General features: G+C 66.3%; 3 protein-coding genes across 3 annotated transcripts in view; 2 read left to right on the top strand and 1 right to left on the bottom strand.

Annotated features, from left to right (window-relative positions):
* The window catches only part of EMIHUDRAFT_232129 (hypothetical protein), a gene marked incomplete at both ends in the record, with an annotated part of 2441 nt that extends 1292 nt beyond the window's left edge, over nt 1–1149 (top strand). The window contains 4 exons of the mRNA XM_005783704.1: nt 59–142; nt 551–637; nt 708–763; nt 1026–1149. Coding sequence (XP_005783761.1) covers nt 59–142; nt 551–637; nt 708–763; nt 1026–1149 — 351 coding nt within the window. The remainder of the gene's footprint in view (nt 1–58; nt 143–550; nt 638–707; nt 764–1025) is intronic.
* An 87-nt stretch (nt 1150–1236) lies between these two features.
* On the top strand, nt 1237–1560 carry EMIHUDRAFT_232128 (hypothetical protein; the record flags this gene model as incomplete). Its single annotated transcript, XM_005783703.1, has 2 exons — nt 1237–1434; nt 1528–1560. 2 exons carry the CDS (start codon nt 1237–1239, stop codon nt 1558–1560), a joined length of 231 nt encoding a protein of 76 aa, XP_005783760.1.
* Nucleotides 1561–3921: 2361 nt separating this feature from the next.
* EMIHUDRAFT_112934 (hypothetical protein) lies at nt 3922–11543 on the bottom strand (the record flags this gene model as incomplete). Its single annotated transcript, XM_005783702.1, has 8 exons — nt 3922–4065; nt 4132–4506; nt 4604–4795; nt 4915–4968; nt 5022–5441; nt 5486–5923; nt 5995–6498; nt 10674–11543. The coding sequence occupies 8 exons, from the start codon at nt 11541–11543 to the stop codon at nt 3922–3924; spliced, it is 2997 nt and encodes a 998-aa protein (XP_005783759.1).
* Between the last annotated feature and the right edge of the window lie 4883 nt (nt 11544–16426).

Below are 16426 nucleotides of genomic sequence, written 5' to 3'. Positions count from 1 at the left end.
TCCTCGAGAACCAGTCCTTGTTGCTGGTCTCCCCTGACCCCTCCGTGCCTGCGCACAGGTGCACCGCGAGCTGCGGGGCGCGGGCGTGAGCAAGCTTGGGCAGCGCCAGAAGCTGTCGGCGCTGGTCGCGCCACACTGGGAGGTGATCTCGGGTGATCTCGGGTAGTCTTTGGTGATCTCGGGTGATCTCGGGTGATCTTTGGTGATCTCGGGTGATCTCGGGTGATCTCGGGTGATCTCGGGTGATCTCGGGTGATCTCGGGTAGTCTTTGGTGATCTCGGGTGATCAAGGTGATCTCGGGTGATCTCGGGTAGTCTTTGGTGATCTCGGGTGATCTCTCGTCATCTCACGTGATCTCTCGGGTGATCTCGGGTGATCTCGGGTGATCTCGGGTGATCTCGGGTGATCTCGGGTGATCTCTCGGGTAGTCTCGGCTGCTGTCTTGACTGCCAACACAACGAGTTATGAGCTACTCCAACGAACGACTCTGGGGCACTCTCGGGTAGATCTCACGTGATCTCGGACAATCTCGGGTGATCTCGTCCACAGGCGCTCGCCCTCAAGGAGCGCGGCAACGAGGCGTACCGCGAGTCGCGCTTCGAGGCGGCCGCAGGGGCGTACAGCCGCGCGCTCGCGGTGCGGCCGCGCGAGTGCGGCGGACTAGCTGTGCATTGCTGAGAGTGAGTGGTCAGTGACGGGTACCTAGGTGTTGCCGTGCGCGTACACCGACCTGGCGCTCGCTTGCTACTCCAACCGCGCAGCGTGCCGGCAGCAGAGCTCTAGAGGGAGGGAGGGAGGGGGGGGGGGAGGGGGAAATCAGTGTCACCCGAGCACTCGAGAGGAGGCTCGATTCCGCTGCATTCAGCTCTGTTCGAAGCCACTGCATTCTCGCTGGGCTCCGAGTGTGTTGCACAACACCGTATTCACACCCTGCCCTCGGCGTATTCACACCGTGGGCGGCAGAGGCGGAGCCCGAGGCGTCGAGGTGTGAAGGCACGCCGTTCACGGCCCGAGGTGTGAACAGGCAGCAGATGCGCGAGCCCGAGGCGGCGCTCGCAGACACGCTCCACGTCTTGCGGTACGACCCGGCCAACCCGAAGGCGGTGGCGCGCCGCAGGGTCTACGAGCAAGCGTTGCAGGGCGCGTGATAAGCAGGCATGCGGCGCACGAGGGGGTGTGCGCCCGAGTCGGCCTCGGGCGGTGGAGCCGCCGTGCTTGCCGTCGCCGAGGGCGCTATGAGCGCCCAGAGTGCGGTGGGCGCGTGCCTCGGACTAGATTCCGACACGCTCTACGCGCTCTACGCGCCCGACAGCGGCACAGCAGGGGCGAGCCTCGCTGAGGAGGGCGCGGGGTCGATGATGCCCCTCCGCTCCATGCTCGGCGGCACGCTGGGCGGGGCGGTGCTCTTTGCCGTCGCCGCCGGGCTCACGGGAGTGGTCCTCTGGGGACGGTGTCGAGCCTGGCCAGCGTGCCGGAGGCGCTGCCGACGCCATGCACGCCCGCCGGGACCGGCCACGAGGAACTAGTCTGGTTACGTGTTGAAAAAGCCTGGCTTTTAAAAAGGTTACGTGTTGAAAGAGACAGAAAGACTTGTGCGTGTACCTCGGCGCTCGGGACGGAAAGAGAGGTAAGGGTAAGGTAAGGTAAACTTCTCCACACACACACCGCGCGAGGTGTTTTTGGGGCAAGGAGAGGCTCGCGCCGCACTGTGATGAGCGTCGGCAGGACCCTTTGAAATCATAACTGGCGGCGTCTGGAGAGGCCCCCACGGCCGGGGGCGGTAAGTGGGTGATAGGAGGGTGATAGACGACCATAACACCGGCCATCGGACCCCTCCACCCCCCCAAACACAGTCCAAACCGGCTCCGGCGGCCGCCGTGCACGAGGCCGCCGGGGCGCACCAAACGGCCCTTCACGACCGCCACACGGGCCACCACGGCCCGTCCTGGTGGCACGGGTGCCTTCACGCACCCGCCCGACGCCCCCGGCCCGCCAGCTCCCGCTTTCACCTCCGCCAGCGAGCCGCAGCGCGCCCCCCTTTCGCGCACCGCGGCCGCACGCCCGAGAAGTGGCCGAAGGGCGACCTACGCGGCACTAAAATCACGACTAGAAGCGCCGCCCGCCAGCAGGCAGCTTGACCGCCGCGCGCCGCGCGCCGCCGTCTCCGTCGAGTCCATCTTCTCAAGTCGTTTGCTCATTTTTTTCAGATGGTGTCGGCATGCATCCCGCGCGGCTTGCGCCCTCGCCGCATCGCCTCCGTGCCTCTCCCGCTTGATTACCTTTGTTAATTTTGCCTGGTGCCACAGTGCCTTGTAGATTCTGCGCTGTTCTGCGTCCCCGATACGGGGTGTGGACCCTGAGTTGACCAGGGGTTGTGCGCTGGGCCCTCCTGCTCGGCTCCAGCCAGTAGACAAGTCTTGTCATCAACAGAGTAGAAGGATCTGACCTCGGGGCCGATGTGACCAAGCGCTGGTAGCGTGGTTTAACCTCACACCCATGGTCTCACAGTGTGCCGGCAGTCGCCGAGCAGTGTCGCTCACACAAGCCGCAGCACAAGTGACTGAGGGCCAGTGAGGGCGATCCCATCGCTGTCACAGCTGTGGCAGCCGCACAATAGGCTGTGTCAACTGTGCAGAGTGTGTGAGCAGCAGAGGAGCTGCTCTCCAGGCTTCTGTCGCAAAGAGCTGCATGCCACCGAAAGCGCTGTCGAGGTTCGCCGAGCGCGGCGAAATCCGGGGACGCCGTCACCGACGAGCGCGTTGGACTTTTCACTCCGGACAAAGACCGCTGCACAGCGGACGGTACGGGCCGTGCAGCGGTCATAGCGGCGAGGCGCGGGACCGTCTGTGGCGAAGTGGGTCGCGTCCCCGGATTTCCTCAACTCACGGTCCGCTCCCTCTATCGTTTGCGTCCTCTCCTGTCTCCCCTCGGTACCGTTCCGCCTCTCCCGCTAGCCTCGACCACCGGCCAATCTGTTCACAGAGCGACGCGCGGTGCGTCTTCGCCGCTGGCCGCTCCTCGTCCCCGTCCTCGTCTCTCCGCGTCTTGCCCTTCTTTCGCTTGCTCCGGATCGCTGTCGCCGCCGCTTCCATCATAGATAGCCTGTGCCTCTTCGATGTATGAGTTCCCTCCTCCCGTCCTTGTCCACGTCTCTCCTCCTATTTGCCACATGTTCTTCATGGACCCGTACGTCGCCCATTCCGCCTCGTCCCAGTCGTCTAGTCTTACTCCAATCCGCCTGTGCTGTCCTACGTAATCCTTCTTCGGCGTCTCCCTCAGCCCTCTGCGAGTGTGATGTCGGCGTGTACAATCTTGTGGTCGTCTTTCTCTCCTGGCATGACCTCTGCCTCGCCTTGGCATGACCTTGCCGCTTGGCCACATCGGCCCCGAGGTCAGATCCTTCTACTCTGTTGATGACAAGCTGATGACAACACTTGTCTACTCGCTGGAGCCGAGCAGGAGGGCCCAACGCACAACCCTGGTCAACTCACCCTCCACACGCACACCCCGTACGGCGCGGGTCGCTCACGACGCAATTGCGCATTCCCACTAGGCCCTCACGCAAAGAGCGCACCGGGCCGTGCCCCTCTGGCATCCTGGTGATGAGCACAGGACCGTGGGACGACCCTCAACTAGTTTGCGGTTACGCCATCGCTACGTGGGAGACGCGGCTCCCGCCACCCCACTGGCGCTTGCAGCAGATGCCACGCTCTCAACGCCGCTCTACTCGGCTACACGTGCTCTGCCGATGCCGACGTCGCTGCCTCGGCTTCTCCCGAGGTTGAGCGCTCTGAGGCGCGGAGCCGGACGCCGCCAAGGCTGCGGAAGGCCGTTGACGTGCGGCGCACGATGCTCGATCTGAGGTCGGCGCTCTTGACCGGAGTCGCGCCGAGACCCTTTGCGAGGAGCACGAGCGACGCCTACGCGGGGGGCGGGTTGAGCAGCGCGGCGTGACGGCCGGTGAGCGCCCACCAGGCGGCGAGGGGGCGAGCGCGCGCCTCGCGGTGGCGCCCGGGGAAGCACGAGCGCGCGAGGTCCTTGTAGAGCCCGCCCGCGATGAGCTCCTGCGGCGTTGGAAGGAGAGGTTTGTGGGGGGAGGGGAGGCTCAGGACGGGTGTCACTCGCTCCACCTGCGGCGTGGTCTCAAAAAACTTGGCGAACTCGCAGCCGCCGCGGTCCGGGTCGTTCTCGTGCGCCATGACGATCGGCAGCCTGTCCTGGCGCGCCTGCGTAACCTGCTCGGCCAGCCGCTCGTCGCTGAAGCTGTGCTCGTTGAGGTAGAGCAGCATGTGGGTCGCGTCGCCAGCCTCCTCGGCGGTGGAGACGGTGAGGCCGGGAAAGGCGGCGACGAGCTCATCGGCCAGCTCCTTTGCGCCGGCGTTGGCCGGAGAGGCCCAGACCTTTGCGAACGTGGAGAAGCCGAATGCCCTGATCCGCAGCTCGCCCGTCACTGTGAGCGGAAGGGAGGTGCTGTCCAGAAAGTTGGGCGAACAAAGGAGCAGCGCCTGTAGAGTTCAAGTGGGGTTGGTCGGGAGAGGGAGAGGACTGCGGAGGGGCTCTGGCTGCGGGCGGGGGCGCCTCGGCGGTGATCTTGAGCGAGACAATCTGAAACTCCTTGATCCGGTACCAGATCGTGAGCGGCCAGTCCTTGTCAAAGATGTCGGGCTGGAGCTCCTCGGGGCACTCTGCGCGCAGCGCTGGTAGCGTCCCGCCGCCCTTGGCCGGGTCGGCCTCTTGGACGAGGACGAGCGGCTTGTCCATCTCGAGCGACGAGCGGACCTCTCGAAGGCAGTTCTATGGCGCACAGGCGGGCACGGGGTGAGGCAAGGGAGCTTGGGCTATGACAGAGGCAGGATAGAAGCATGAGGCGCCCTGGACTTGAAGTAGCCCCTAGAGAGGAAGAAGAGGATGACCTGCGAGCGCTGGATGTACTCCTCGAGCGCTCCGATATCCTTGAGGTCATCTACCTATGCGCGCACCGCGGTGCGTCAGAGGGGCTTTGCTCGCCATGCAGCGCGACTGGGCAGCATGCGCGCGCGTCGAGGAAGATCTTGATGCCAGGCAGCAGGATCTGCAGCTGCTTCTTGATGACCGCGACGGCGTCTTGACCGGTACTCCAGATGTGGCTGTTGAAGAGATGCCACGTGATGCCCATCCCGACGCTCAGCTCGGGCGGCTGGTTGGTCGAGACGAGGCGGATCGTGGGAACCTCCTTGGCGTGGCGGGCGGAGAAGACGGCACCGATGAGGAAGAAGAGCAGCGTCACGCCGACGAGGACGAGCATCGAGTTGATGATGCCAGACAGGTTATCGAAGCCGAGGACTGCATCGGCGGTGTCGACGCTGGAGCGCTCAATGATACCGAGGAAGATGGTCGTCCAGTTCGCGGCGAGGAAGAGGAGGAGGAGCACGAGGCTGGTGGCCTGCAATCCAAGCCGTGCCTCGCTTTAGCAAGTGTAAAGGGGGTGAGGGGTGGCTGGCGCACCACGGCCAGCACGTTATCCTCGACCCGCTTGAAGGGCCGCACGACGGCGAGCACGACGGCGTAGAAGGAGCAGACGAGGGTCGCCACCACGAGGCGAAGGAAGGCGCTCTTCTCCGGGATCAGCAGCACGAAGCCCGTGAGCACGAGCTTGCGCGCCAGCTCGACCACCTCCCACCAGTAGCATTTTTTCTTGTACTCCCGGTGGAGGAAGCCGGTGGCCCGCGTCAGGGCATTCGGCCTCTTGGCCTGTAGCGGCTTGTAGCAGGCGACGAGGAGCGAAGTGAAGAGGATCAGCGAGCCCGCAGGCCACAGGGCGATAAGGCCGATGGCGAGGTCGGTGATGGACTCGTGATCCTCGGTGTAGCATTCGACGCTCGCGTCCAGCCGCATGTAGGAGACCTGCTCGAGAGGCGAGTCGGGCGGAGAGATGGTGTAGGCCTATGAGCGACACACGGCGAGCGCTGAAGGGGGGTCGGTTTCGGCAGCAGTCAACAGTTTGGGGGCATTACCTTGCATGACCACGCGCGGAAGATGGAGGCGCTGATGGAGGGCACGAAGCAGAAGATGAGCACCAAACCGGCAGGCGTGAGATCGAGGACGCCGAGGGCCGCCTCAGCATACCACGGCGTCGCACGCGGAGCGTCCTCGTCTGCGTTTATCGCGTCAGCGATCGCCGACATCACCGACATCGATGCTTCCACGAGGCCGAATGCTGCATCGGTGTCGGCTCCCGGCGTCGCTTCCATTGGGCGCGGTGGCGGCGCGGCACGCCAGCGGTAGAGCCGCAGGCTTATCCCGGCTGCCATGAGCAGTGCGATGAAGGCGACGGGCGAGAGAGCGATGGCGAGCAGCCGCAAATCGTAGCCGAGGCACTGCTGCGGCAGGAAAAGGCCAGACCAGTCGATTGAGACCGTATTAGCCAGCTTGTCGGTCCAGCCCGTGTACTCTGGCGGCAGCCGCGCCGAGTAGGTGGAGGACAACACGGTGCAGATCTGGTAGAATCCAAAGAGCACCTATCAGGTCGGTTATTAGCTTGCTAATATGGACTATCATCGAGGTCGGCGCTTGCTAATATCGGTTCCCAACCAACGGGAGCATCTATTAGAACCTTGGTCTTGGCCGTGAGGCCGATCGCGACGTAAATGTAGACGGCACGATCGGCAAAGCGGAGCACGCGGCCGATGAAGCGCTCCTTCCGCCATTTCGTCATGCTGTAGGCCCAAACCGCGAGGCCACAGGCAATACAGGCACCGATGACGAGGGCGACAATGCGGCCAGCCACAGCGGCGCGCGGAGCGCATTCTTCGCACGTGTATCCGTCGACGAGGTAGTGATTCGCTGCGACGCAGAGCTGGCACTCCGGGCCAGTGAAGCCGGAAGCGCAGTACTCGTCCGAAGCCTCCATCCTCCGGCGACGAGAGGCCTTTGCCTCGCTGCCGGCGCATCGCTGCTTGCCGGCCTCGCCATCGCCGCCAAAGCCGCCGCACTCTGTCAACACGGCGCTGAAGGGGCTAGCGCGCCAGAAGCCGGCCGGGATACCGAGGGACTGGAGAGTCGTGTTGACTGGGCAGTCGGCGTTCGGCGGGCAGGACTTGCAGTAATCGGTCGGGGATTTGAAGATGTCGTCGGGGTCGGCGCTCGAGAGCAGGTAGTAGTCCTTCATGCAGACGGAGCAAATGACGTCGCCGCGCCCACTACCGAGGGGATGAGGACATGGGATGCACTGGCCCTGGCCAGCGTTGGCGGCGTAAGAGCCCGCCTCACACGATTCGCACGAATCGCTCCCTTGGTTTGACGACGCGCCGGGAGGGCAGTCCGTGCACTCACTCAGCCCGGGCTCGCCACCAAACGTCCCAGCACGGCAGCTCGCGCACGTCTCGCTGCTGTCTGCGCCGGCGGTCGGGCTAGAGGTTCCGGGGGGGCACGGCTGACAGGCGTCGGACGAGCTGCTACCCGTCTTCTCGTTGAATGTACCCGCTGGGCAGGGCGTGAAGCCGCCGCCACAGTTCTCGGCATCATCACAGTATCCGCCCGTGGCACACCTGTCGCACGACGTCTGTCCGCGCTCCGGCTGAAACTGGCCCGCGGGGCACCGCTTGCACTCGGCCTGGCCAATCAGGTTCTGGTACGAACCCGCAGCGCAAGCAAAGCACTCGTCGACGGCGACACCGTTCGCGACGCTGCCCATTGGGCACTCCACGCAACTGGGTTGAATCCATGTGGTTGAGTCGCGCTCTGTGCGCGCCGCGGCGGCGCTGGTGTTGTAGAAGACGCCCGGCTTGTCCTTGCAAGCGGTGCACGCGTCGCTGCCGAACGGGCGCTCGCCAAGGGGGCAGGGGTCTGATGCGCAGAGCTCTCCGCTCCCGGGCTGCTGCACAAAGTCGGGGAGGCACTCCACGCAGGAGGCGCCCGCGAGTCCCATGAAGGAAGGGCACTTGTAGCACCAGCTCTTGCCGTGGACCTGTGCACCTCCCGTCGGGCAGAAGCCAACAAAAAAGACCTGGTTCTCTGTGCCGAAGTTGCCGACCACGATGTCCACGATCCCGTCCCCGTCGACGTCCGCCACCGAGGTGGAGTACGTGTTCCTGCTCCCTCCAGGAAGGGCGACCTTGGTGAAGTTCCTTCCGCCCGCGCTCCCAAACAGGACCTGGTTCGCTGCGCCGTAGTTGCCGACAACGACGTCCATGTTCCCGTCCCCGTCGACGTCCGCCACCAAGGTGGAGCGAGTACTTGTGTTCCCTCCAGGAAGGGCGACCTCGGTGAAGGTCCTTCCGCCCGTGCTCCCAAAGAGGACTTGGTTCGCTGCGTACTTGTTGCCGACGACGATGTCCAGGATCCCGTCCCCATCGACGTCCGCCGCCGAAGTGGAGCGAGTTTGCCCGCTCCCTCCAGGAAGGGCGAACTCGGTGAAACCCCTCCCACCTGCGCTCCCAAACAGGACCTGGTTCGCTTCGCCGTAGTTGCCGACAACGATGTCCATGTTCCCGTCCCCGTCGACGTCCGCCACCGAGGTGGAGTACGTATTCCTGCTCCCTCCAGGAAGGGCGACCTCGGAGAAGTTCCTTCCGCCCGCGCTCCCAAAGAGGACTTGGTTCGCTGCGCCGTAGTTGCCGACGACGACGTCCATGTTCCCGTCCCGGTCGACGTCCGCCACCGAAGTGGAGTAAGTGTACCTGCTCCCTCCAGGAAGGGCGACCTCGGAGAAGGTCCTTCCGCCCGCGCTCCCAAAGAGGACTTGGTTCGCTGCGCCGTAGTTGCCGATAACGACGTCCATGTTCCCGTCCTGGTCGACGTCCGCCACCGAGGTGGAGTAAGTGTTGCTGCTCCCTCCAGGAAGGGCGACCTCGGAGAAGTTCCTTCCGCTGCTCCCAAAGAGGACGTGGTTCGCTGCGCCGAGGTTGCCGACAACGACGTCCACGATCCCGTCCCGGTCGACGTCCGCCACCGAGGTGGAGTGAGTGCTCGCGCTCCCTCCAGGAAGGGCGACCTCGGAGAAGGCCCTTCCGCCCGCGCTCCCAAACAAGACTTGGTTTGCTGCGCCGGAGTTACCGACAACGACGTCCACGATCCCGTCCTGGTCGACGTCCGCCACCGAGGTGGAGTACGTGTTCCTGCTCCCTCCAGGAAGGGCGACATCGGAGTAGGCCCTCCCACCCGCGCTCCCAAACAGGACCTGGTTCGCTGCGCCGGAGTTGCCGACGACGATGTCCAGGATGCCATCCCGGTCGACGTCCGCCACCGAGGTGGAGTAAGTGTACCTGCTCCCTCCAGGAAGGGCGAACTCGGAGAAGGTCCTTCCATCCGCGCTCCCAAAGAGGACCTGGTTCGCTGCGCCGAGGTTGCCGATAACGATGTCCATGTTCCCGTCCTGGTCGACGTCCGCCACCGAGGTGGAGTAAGTGTACCTGCTCCCTCCGGGAAGGGCGACCTCGGAGAAGGCCCTCCCACCCGCGCTCCCAAACAGGACCTGGTTCTCTGTGCCGTGGTTGCCGACAACGACGTCCACGATCCCGTCCCGGTCGACGTCCGCCACCGAGGTGGAGTAAGTGTTGCTGCTCCCTCCAGGAAGGGCGAACTCGGAGAAGGTCCTTCCGCCCGCGCTCCCAAAGAGGACCTGGTTCGCTTCGCCGTAGTTGCCGACGACGATGTCCATGTTCCCGTCCCCGTCGACGTCCGCCACCGAGGTGGAGTACGTGTTCCTGCTCCCTCCAGGAAGGGCGAACTCGGAGAAGGTCCTTCCGCCCGCGCTCCCAAAGAGGACCTGGTTCGCTTCGCCGTAGTTGCCGACGACGATGTCCATGTTCCCGTCCCGGTCGACGTCCGCCACCGAGGTGGAGTAAGTGTTGCTGCTCCCTCCAGGAAGGGCGACCTCGGAGAAGGTCCTTCCGCCCGCGCTCCCAAAGAGGACTTGGTTCTCTTCGCCGTAGTTGCCGACGACGACGTCCATGTTCCCGTCCCCGTCGACGTCCGCCACCGAAGTGGAGTAAGTGTTGCTGCTCCCTCCAGGGATGGTGAACCCCAAGTCTCCATCGACGGCCGAAGTGAAGTAGTCGGCCACATCGCCCGCCAACTCCAGCGAGCCGTTCCAGGCTGCCAGCGGCGACAGAACCGTCATTGGGACACCGATGCACCCGACCCTGTTGGTGGCGGAGCAGTTTGGCAACGGCGGGTAAGCAAAACTGCCGCTTGGGCGGACGGCCGGCAGCGGGAAGCGGCGGCGGCCGTCTGCGGATGGGGTTTGGTCGAGGAAGAGGGGAGAGGGGGAGGGGGACAGTGGCGGCGTCGGCGGACACGGCGGAGGCAGCGGCGGCGGCGGTGGTGGCGGGAGCAGAGGTGGCGGCGGCGGTGGTGGCGGGAGCAGAGGTGGCGGCGGCGGTGGTGGCGGGAGCAGAGGTGGCGTCGGCGGTGCAGAGGGTGGTGGTGGCGGCAGCGGGGGTAGCGGCTGGAGCGGCGGTGGCGAACAACTGCCGCAGCTGAGAGGGCAGTTTTCGCGGAGAATGGCCAATTCAACTGGACTGTAGCCCGTGTAGAAGCTGCAATCATATCCGAGCCAGTCGGAGCAACTGTAGCCGTAAGGATCTCTGAACGCTGCATCGTCCGCGCAATCACCCTCGCCCCCCGAGCCAGCCTCGCCCGAGCCAGCCCGAGCCACGGGGAAGAAAACGAGCAGCAGGAGCAAGTAGGCCACCGAGCTGCGGCTCTTGCTCAGCCGGGGAAGGACCGCCCTGCTGGCCGCCGGGCCGGCCACAGACGCGCAGAGGCCGGTGCGGATGAAGCAAGACCAGATGCACATGGTGGCGCATGGGGCACCCGCAAAGCTGCTCTGCACGCGGCCGGTTGCCTGCTTGAGACCGGCGCGGATGCCAGTGCTGCGGATGCCAGCGCCGGCGGCGGCGCCAGCGCTAGTGCCAGTGCCGCCAGAGCCGGACGGCGACTTGCATTTGCGCACCTGCGGTCCGCGCGGCTTCGGTCGCCGGTGCGAGCCGCGGCCGCGGCCCTTTTTGCTCAGCCGGGGACGGACCGCCTTGCTGGATCGCTGCCCCGAGGCTGCAGCACCGGAGCGCGGCGCCCGCTGCCCCAGCAGCAGCCAGCAGGCGCCGCACGCTTCGAGGAGCAGCACCGCCGCAGAGGCGCAGCACCACCAGCCCTCGCGGAGGGAGGGCCGGCCAGGAGTGGCGCGCGCCGAACCGCCCTCGATCGAGAACTCGCTCAACTTGTTGTCCTTGCAGCACACGTTTGCGTCCCCAGACTCGCTGGTCGCGCACGGGCACTCGTTCATGGTGCACTTGTGGGCCTCCGCGCCGGCGAGCGACGCGGAGGCGTTCGGCGCGTGATGTGCGCTCGATCCGGCCGCGCCGGCGCCGGCGAGTTCGACACTCACCATCTTCTCCGAACGGTCGCCGCCGCGGCAGCCGTGAAAGGCGGAGCAGGTCTTCCAGTCGTGGTCGATGCTGGCGTGCATGGCCGAGTCCGAGCCGAGGGCGTCGCCAGGGATGAGGGTCGGGCCGCTCTCGGCGACCGCGAGCCCCGCAAGCAGGCCGAGCAGAAGGAGGCGCATCGAAAGGTGGGAGATCTGGGAACGGCGTTCTCGTGGGAGTTGTTTCCCAGAAGTTTCTGTGAGAGTTGTTCCCCCCCCCAGCTGTGAACAACTCTTGGGGCCGCCTACCGCCATACCGCGTTGGTGTCCAGTCCAAGCCTGACTGTTTTCTTCACCTTTCTACCTACCTACCTACCTACCGCATCTACAACCCGAGAGGGCTGCCCCCGGCACATGCATACCTTCCGCTAACTGAATGGAGCTCGCGCAGCAATCTTCTACAACACGCTCAGCGCCGATTCATACTCCGCGACGATTCACCATTCGGCCTGGAGGGAGATGCATGCGGCGGCGGGCCGCGCAGGGAGGAGGGAGCAGGTGCGGTTTGTCTCGGTGGAGGGTGGCAGGGGCGGTGGGTGCAGGCTTTCATGGGCCCCGCTCTTTCCCTCGCATAGCGGCCACTCTTCGGATCGCTGGTCGAGCGACCCGGGGGATGCCCCGCGCGCCTGACCCAGGCGCGAAAAACGAATCTGCGAGGCGAGGCCGCTCACGCGGCCCGATGGGGAGGAACGGGGCGAGCCCCCTCCAACCCACCCGTGCTAGGTCTCGGGTTTGACGCATGGGGTCACTCCCTCGAAACTCGGGAACTAGCCGGGGCAGTCGGAGAAGTGGCAACTCCGTGCACTGACGGTCGGCCGCCAGAAAACACGCCTGCGTGGATCGGGTTACACCAATCCTCGCTACCCAACGCGGCCAAAGGATATCCACCTCGAGGAGAGTTTCTCTTTGCGACATCTCGCGTCACCTCGGCACCAGCGTCCCCCTCCAGCTTGTGCCCGCCCGCGGCGCGGCGCCTCTGCTCCGCAGGTGTGGGTCGACGGCGCGGAGCAGCGGCGGCCGCCCGCGTCGCCCGCCCCCGCCCCCCCGCCCCCGCCACGCCGCCGCCTCCTCCCCTCCACCACACTGCGCCGCCTGCGGCTTGGGCGCGTCGCTCGAGTGTCCTCACCGCCTGCCCCTCTCCGCTCGCAGGTGCGGCCACCGCCGGTCGAGCAGCGTGGCCAGCATCTCTGCGCGCCACCACGCCCGCGCCGCGCCCTGCCGCGCCACGCCCGCGCTAGGGCTCCGGGCCAGCGCCGCCCGCTCCGCGCTGGATTTGCCCATGCGCGCTGAGCGCCGTCCGCCGGCCGCCGCCGCATCCTCTATTTCTCCCCCCGCTCACCGGCTGCCTCCGTCCGATCAGGTGCCGAGTCTGAGGTGCGCCTCGCTCTTCATCTCCATCTAGATGCCTCCACCCTTCCAACGGCCCCACAAAGAAACGCAAACACAGCCCACTTCCCTATCACCAAGTTCCCTGTGCTGTGCGACTTCTCCTTCTACATCTTCTCCGTCCTCCTCCTCTTCTTCTTCCTCTTCTTCTTCGCTCTCGACCTCCTCCTCCTTGCCGGTACGAGTCCCTCCTCCTCCTCGTATAATTGCATCGGCCTTCTCGTGTCCGCTTATCTCCGCCTTCAAGCTGTCGATGCCGGAGTCGATGCGCGACAAGTGCAAGTACTGGTTCACGTGGAACTTCGGCATGTCGGTCGCCTGGATCTGCATCCTCATCACGTGCGCTGCCGCCGCACCGCCGGCCCAACTCTGCACACACCCACACACCCACACACCCACCACCTCGCACCCCTTCCCCCCTCACCAACAGTCACCACCTCCCCCCCGCACCGCCCTCCCCGCCAACCCCCTCGCCACACCCTTCTCCACTTCCCTCCACCCACCCGCCTCCCCACCGCAAGCCTTATTCCCCCCCCGCCCCCAGGTGGCCTGCGTCCAGTCCACGTGCGTCGGCTCTGCATCCTCAACATCCCGGGCATCGTGATGGGCACCATCGTGCTCTCCTCCGGCACCTCCGTCCCCGACTCGCTCTCTCCTCCATCGTCGTCGCGCGCAAGGGCGAGGGCGACACATCGCAAGTGCCATCGCAAACGTGCTCGGCTTTCAACGCTGCGGACCCCCCCCCCCCCCCTTCCTGCCTCCTCCCCCCCCCCCCACACACACACACTGCCGCCACCCTCGCCCTCGCCCTCGCCCGCAAGGCCCCTCTCTGGCCCTCGTCGCCTGCAAACACTCGCCCGACATGAACTTTAGCCCGCTCCCTCGTGACGCCGCCCTCCGCAGGCTCAACGTCCGAGCTTTGTCCCCCGTCACTCTCCTCTCATTTCAGACCCCACACATGCGCATAGCTGTTCCGACCAATGCAGGCGCCTTGCCTCACCCCTCTCACGGGCGGCCCCCATTCTCTCTGCTCTGCAGGACGCGCGCCGAGAGGCGCTACATGGTCGACTTCAATGAGAGCGAGGGCGAGTCGGCTTTCTTGGTTGTGAGATCAACAAAGGGCGTCTGGTTCGACAACCCCCACGTGTTCCATCGGAGCCTCGCAAAGGTGCCAATCAGCTTTTGTTTCGCGGAGGGGGCCCAGGTTCAGACCGAGCTCGGGCCAACGGCTTCCGTCAAGGTCGGTGGCTACTTCGCTTCCAGCGCGGATTATGAGGAGTGGTATCAGCGCCGCCGCGCGAGCCTGACGCTGCCGCCTTCGCTCGGAGCTGAGGTGCGCACGCGCACGCCAGGATCGGCATTGTCCCTGCGGTGTCCCCGTCTCCAAACAGTTACGTTTCTCCCTCACGCAGGCGTGCGGCGTCAAGAACGACGTCGTCGTGAAGGAGGAGGCCGCCGCCGAGGAGGCCGCCTCCGAGGAGGTCGTCGTCGCCGAGGAGTCCTCCACCAAGTCCACCGCCACCGAGGAGGCCGCCGTCGCCGAGGAGGCCGCCTCCGAGGAGGCCGTCGTCGCCGAGGAGTCCGCCACCGAGGAGGCGACCATCAAGCCCGCCGCCGCCGAGGTGTCCGCCTCCCAGGAGGCGCCCGTCGCCGAGGCGCCCGTCGCCGAGGAGGCCGTCGCCGAGGAGGCTGCCAAGGAGGTCGAGAAGCCGGCCAAGACCGTTTCCAACACGCCCGACCCAGCGGTGAGCGCGCCGCAGCATTCTCTCCTGGCACTCCTCGCTCTCCCACCGGTAATAATCTCCCTTCCCGTGTGTCCCTATCGCGCTTGCAGGACACCACCTGCTACCCGGGCCTGCCCACGCCGATGGCGGCGGGGAAGAGCGGGCCCGCGTCGGCCCGCAGCGGCTCCGGACCGGGCTACGTGGACGGCGTCGAGGCTGCAGTCCGCCGGCTGGGCGAGAGCGTCAGCTACCAGGCTACGCCCGCCGACGGCAAGAAGTCGCCGTCACCGGGAGTCCCCACCTCCGGCGGCATTGCGCCCGTGGCGCCCAAGCCCCTTGGCGCGGTCGCGGGCGCGGGGCTGGCTGAGGCCGAGGCCGCCAAGGAGCGCGAGCACTGGGAGGGGCGGCTCAAGAAGGCGATGGCCGCGCTCGATCTCATTGCCGAGCAACGGGAGAAGTGGGCGGACTTGCAGTCGCGGCGCTCGAGGAAGTGCCGGCGCAAGGCAAGGCGCTGCCGCAACAACCCCACGTTTGGCAAGGCAAAGGGCAGGCGCAAGTCTGGCAAGGCAAAGGGCCGCGGCCGCGGCCGCGGCCGCCGCACGAACTGGCGCCGCGAGCCGCAGACCACGTCCGGCAAGGCGCCATTCGCCGCTGGCACGTGCGGCGCCGGCGCTGGCACGTGCGGCGCCGGCGCTGGCACGTGCGGCGCCGGCGCTGGCACGTGCGGCGCCGGCGGTCGCGCCGCCCTCAAAGCGGCGGCCAACTGCGTGCAGGGCGGCTACACGAAGGCCGAGGGCGCCTTCCGGTGGCTGCTCCTCGTCTGCATGCCCGCCTTCGGCCACTGCGCGCCCGCCGTGCCTAGCCCGACGGCGGTGGCCTCGGCCTTCTCGTCTGCCGTCGCCTCGGCGTCCTCTACCTTCTCATCCGGCGTCGCCTCGGCGGCGTCCTCGGCCTTCTCGCCCGCCGTCGCCTCCAAGGCGTCCTCGCTCGTGAGCTGCTCGCCGCTTCTCATGCCCGCCCTCGTGCTCATCTTCCTCGCCATCGCTTGCGTCGCCTCCTGGCCGACCGCGGCGAGCGGAAAGGGGGCTCGGCGCGGCGTGGCGTGGGCCGTCTGCGTCGCCGCCGCCGCGGCGTGCCTCCCCGGCGCAGCAGCGGCTCCCGTGGAATCCTCTGCGTCGAGCACCACTTTCTCGTGGTTCACGGAGGGTGGTGCGATACCTCTCTCTTTCCTCTTCGCCGTGAGCGTGTTTGCTGCCACGGCCGACCTCGTGCTCCGGCAGCTGCGCTGGCGGCGCAACAGCACGGCGGCCTTCTCTCCGCCCGTCTTCTCGCCGCCGCCGTCGCCGCCAGAGTCCGCCGGCGGCCCGTCGGAGGTTGATGCGGGAGAGTGGACTCTGGGTCGGAGGAACTCGTCGGCGTTGATGCGGGTCTTCGACAGGAACAACGATGGCGTCATTGACATGGCAGAAGCTAGCAGCGTCGCCAAGGAAATTGCCGCGAAGGAGGCGGCGGAGCAGGAGGCCCAAAAGGAGGCCGCGAGGGAGCGCAAGTTATTTCGTGTCTTCCGGAGGTTTGCGCTCGTGCTGGTGATCGCGCTGCTCGCCTCGGTCGGCATCAATGCGGGGCTGACCGCGGGGATCGTCATCGCGACCAAGGAGACGACGGTTGGCGACGGCGGCCTGCTTGTCTCGTCCGACACAGGCGAGGTGCTCAAGGTGGGCAGCGCCGAGTTTGGCGTCAAGCCTATCGTCGCGCCGGACGACGAGTCGGAGGAGGCGGCCACGGAGTGGCACCGCGGCTCGAACGCGACGACAAGCGTGCTCGTCGACGCCAATGGCGGCGCGTTGGCGACGGCGGCGGCGACAGACACGAGCGGCGTGCTCGTTGACGCCAACGGTGCCGCGGTCTCGACGC

The sequence above is a fragment of the Emiliania huxleyi genome (genome assembly GCF_000372725.1).
Source record: "Emiliania huxleyi CCMP1516 chromosome Unknown EMIHUscaffold_178, whole genome shotgun sequence".
Taxonomy (NCBI): domain Eukaryota; phylum Haptophyta; order Isochrysidales; family Noelaerhabdaceae; genus Emiliania; species Emiliania huxleyi.
This window is presented reverse-complemented; position numbering and strand designations above follow the sequence as displayed.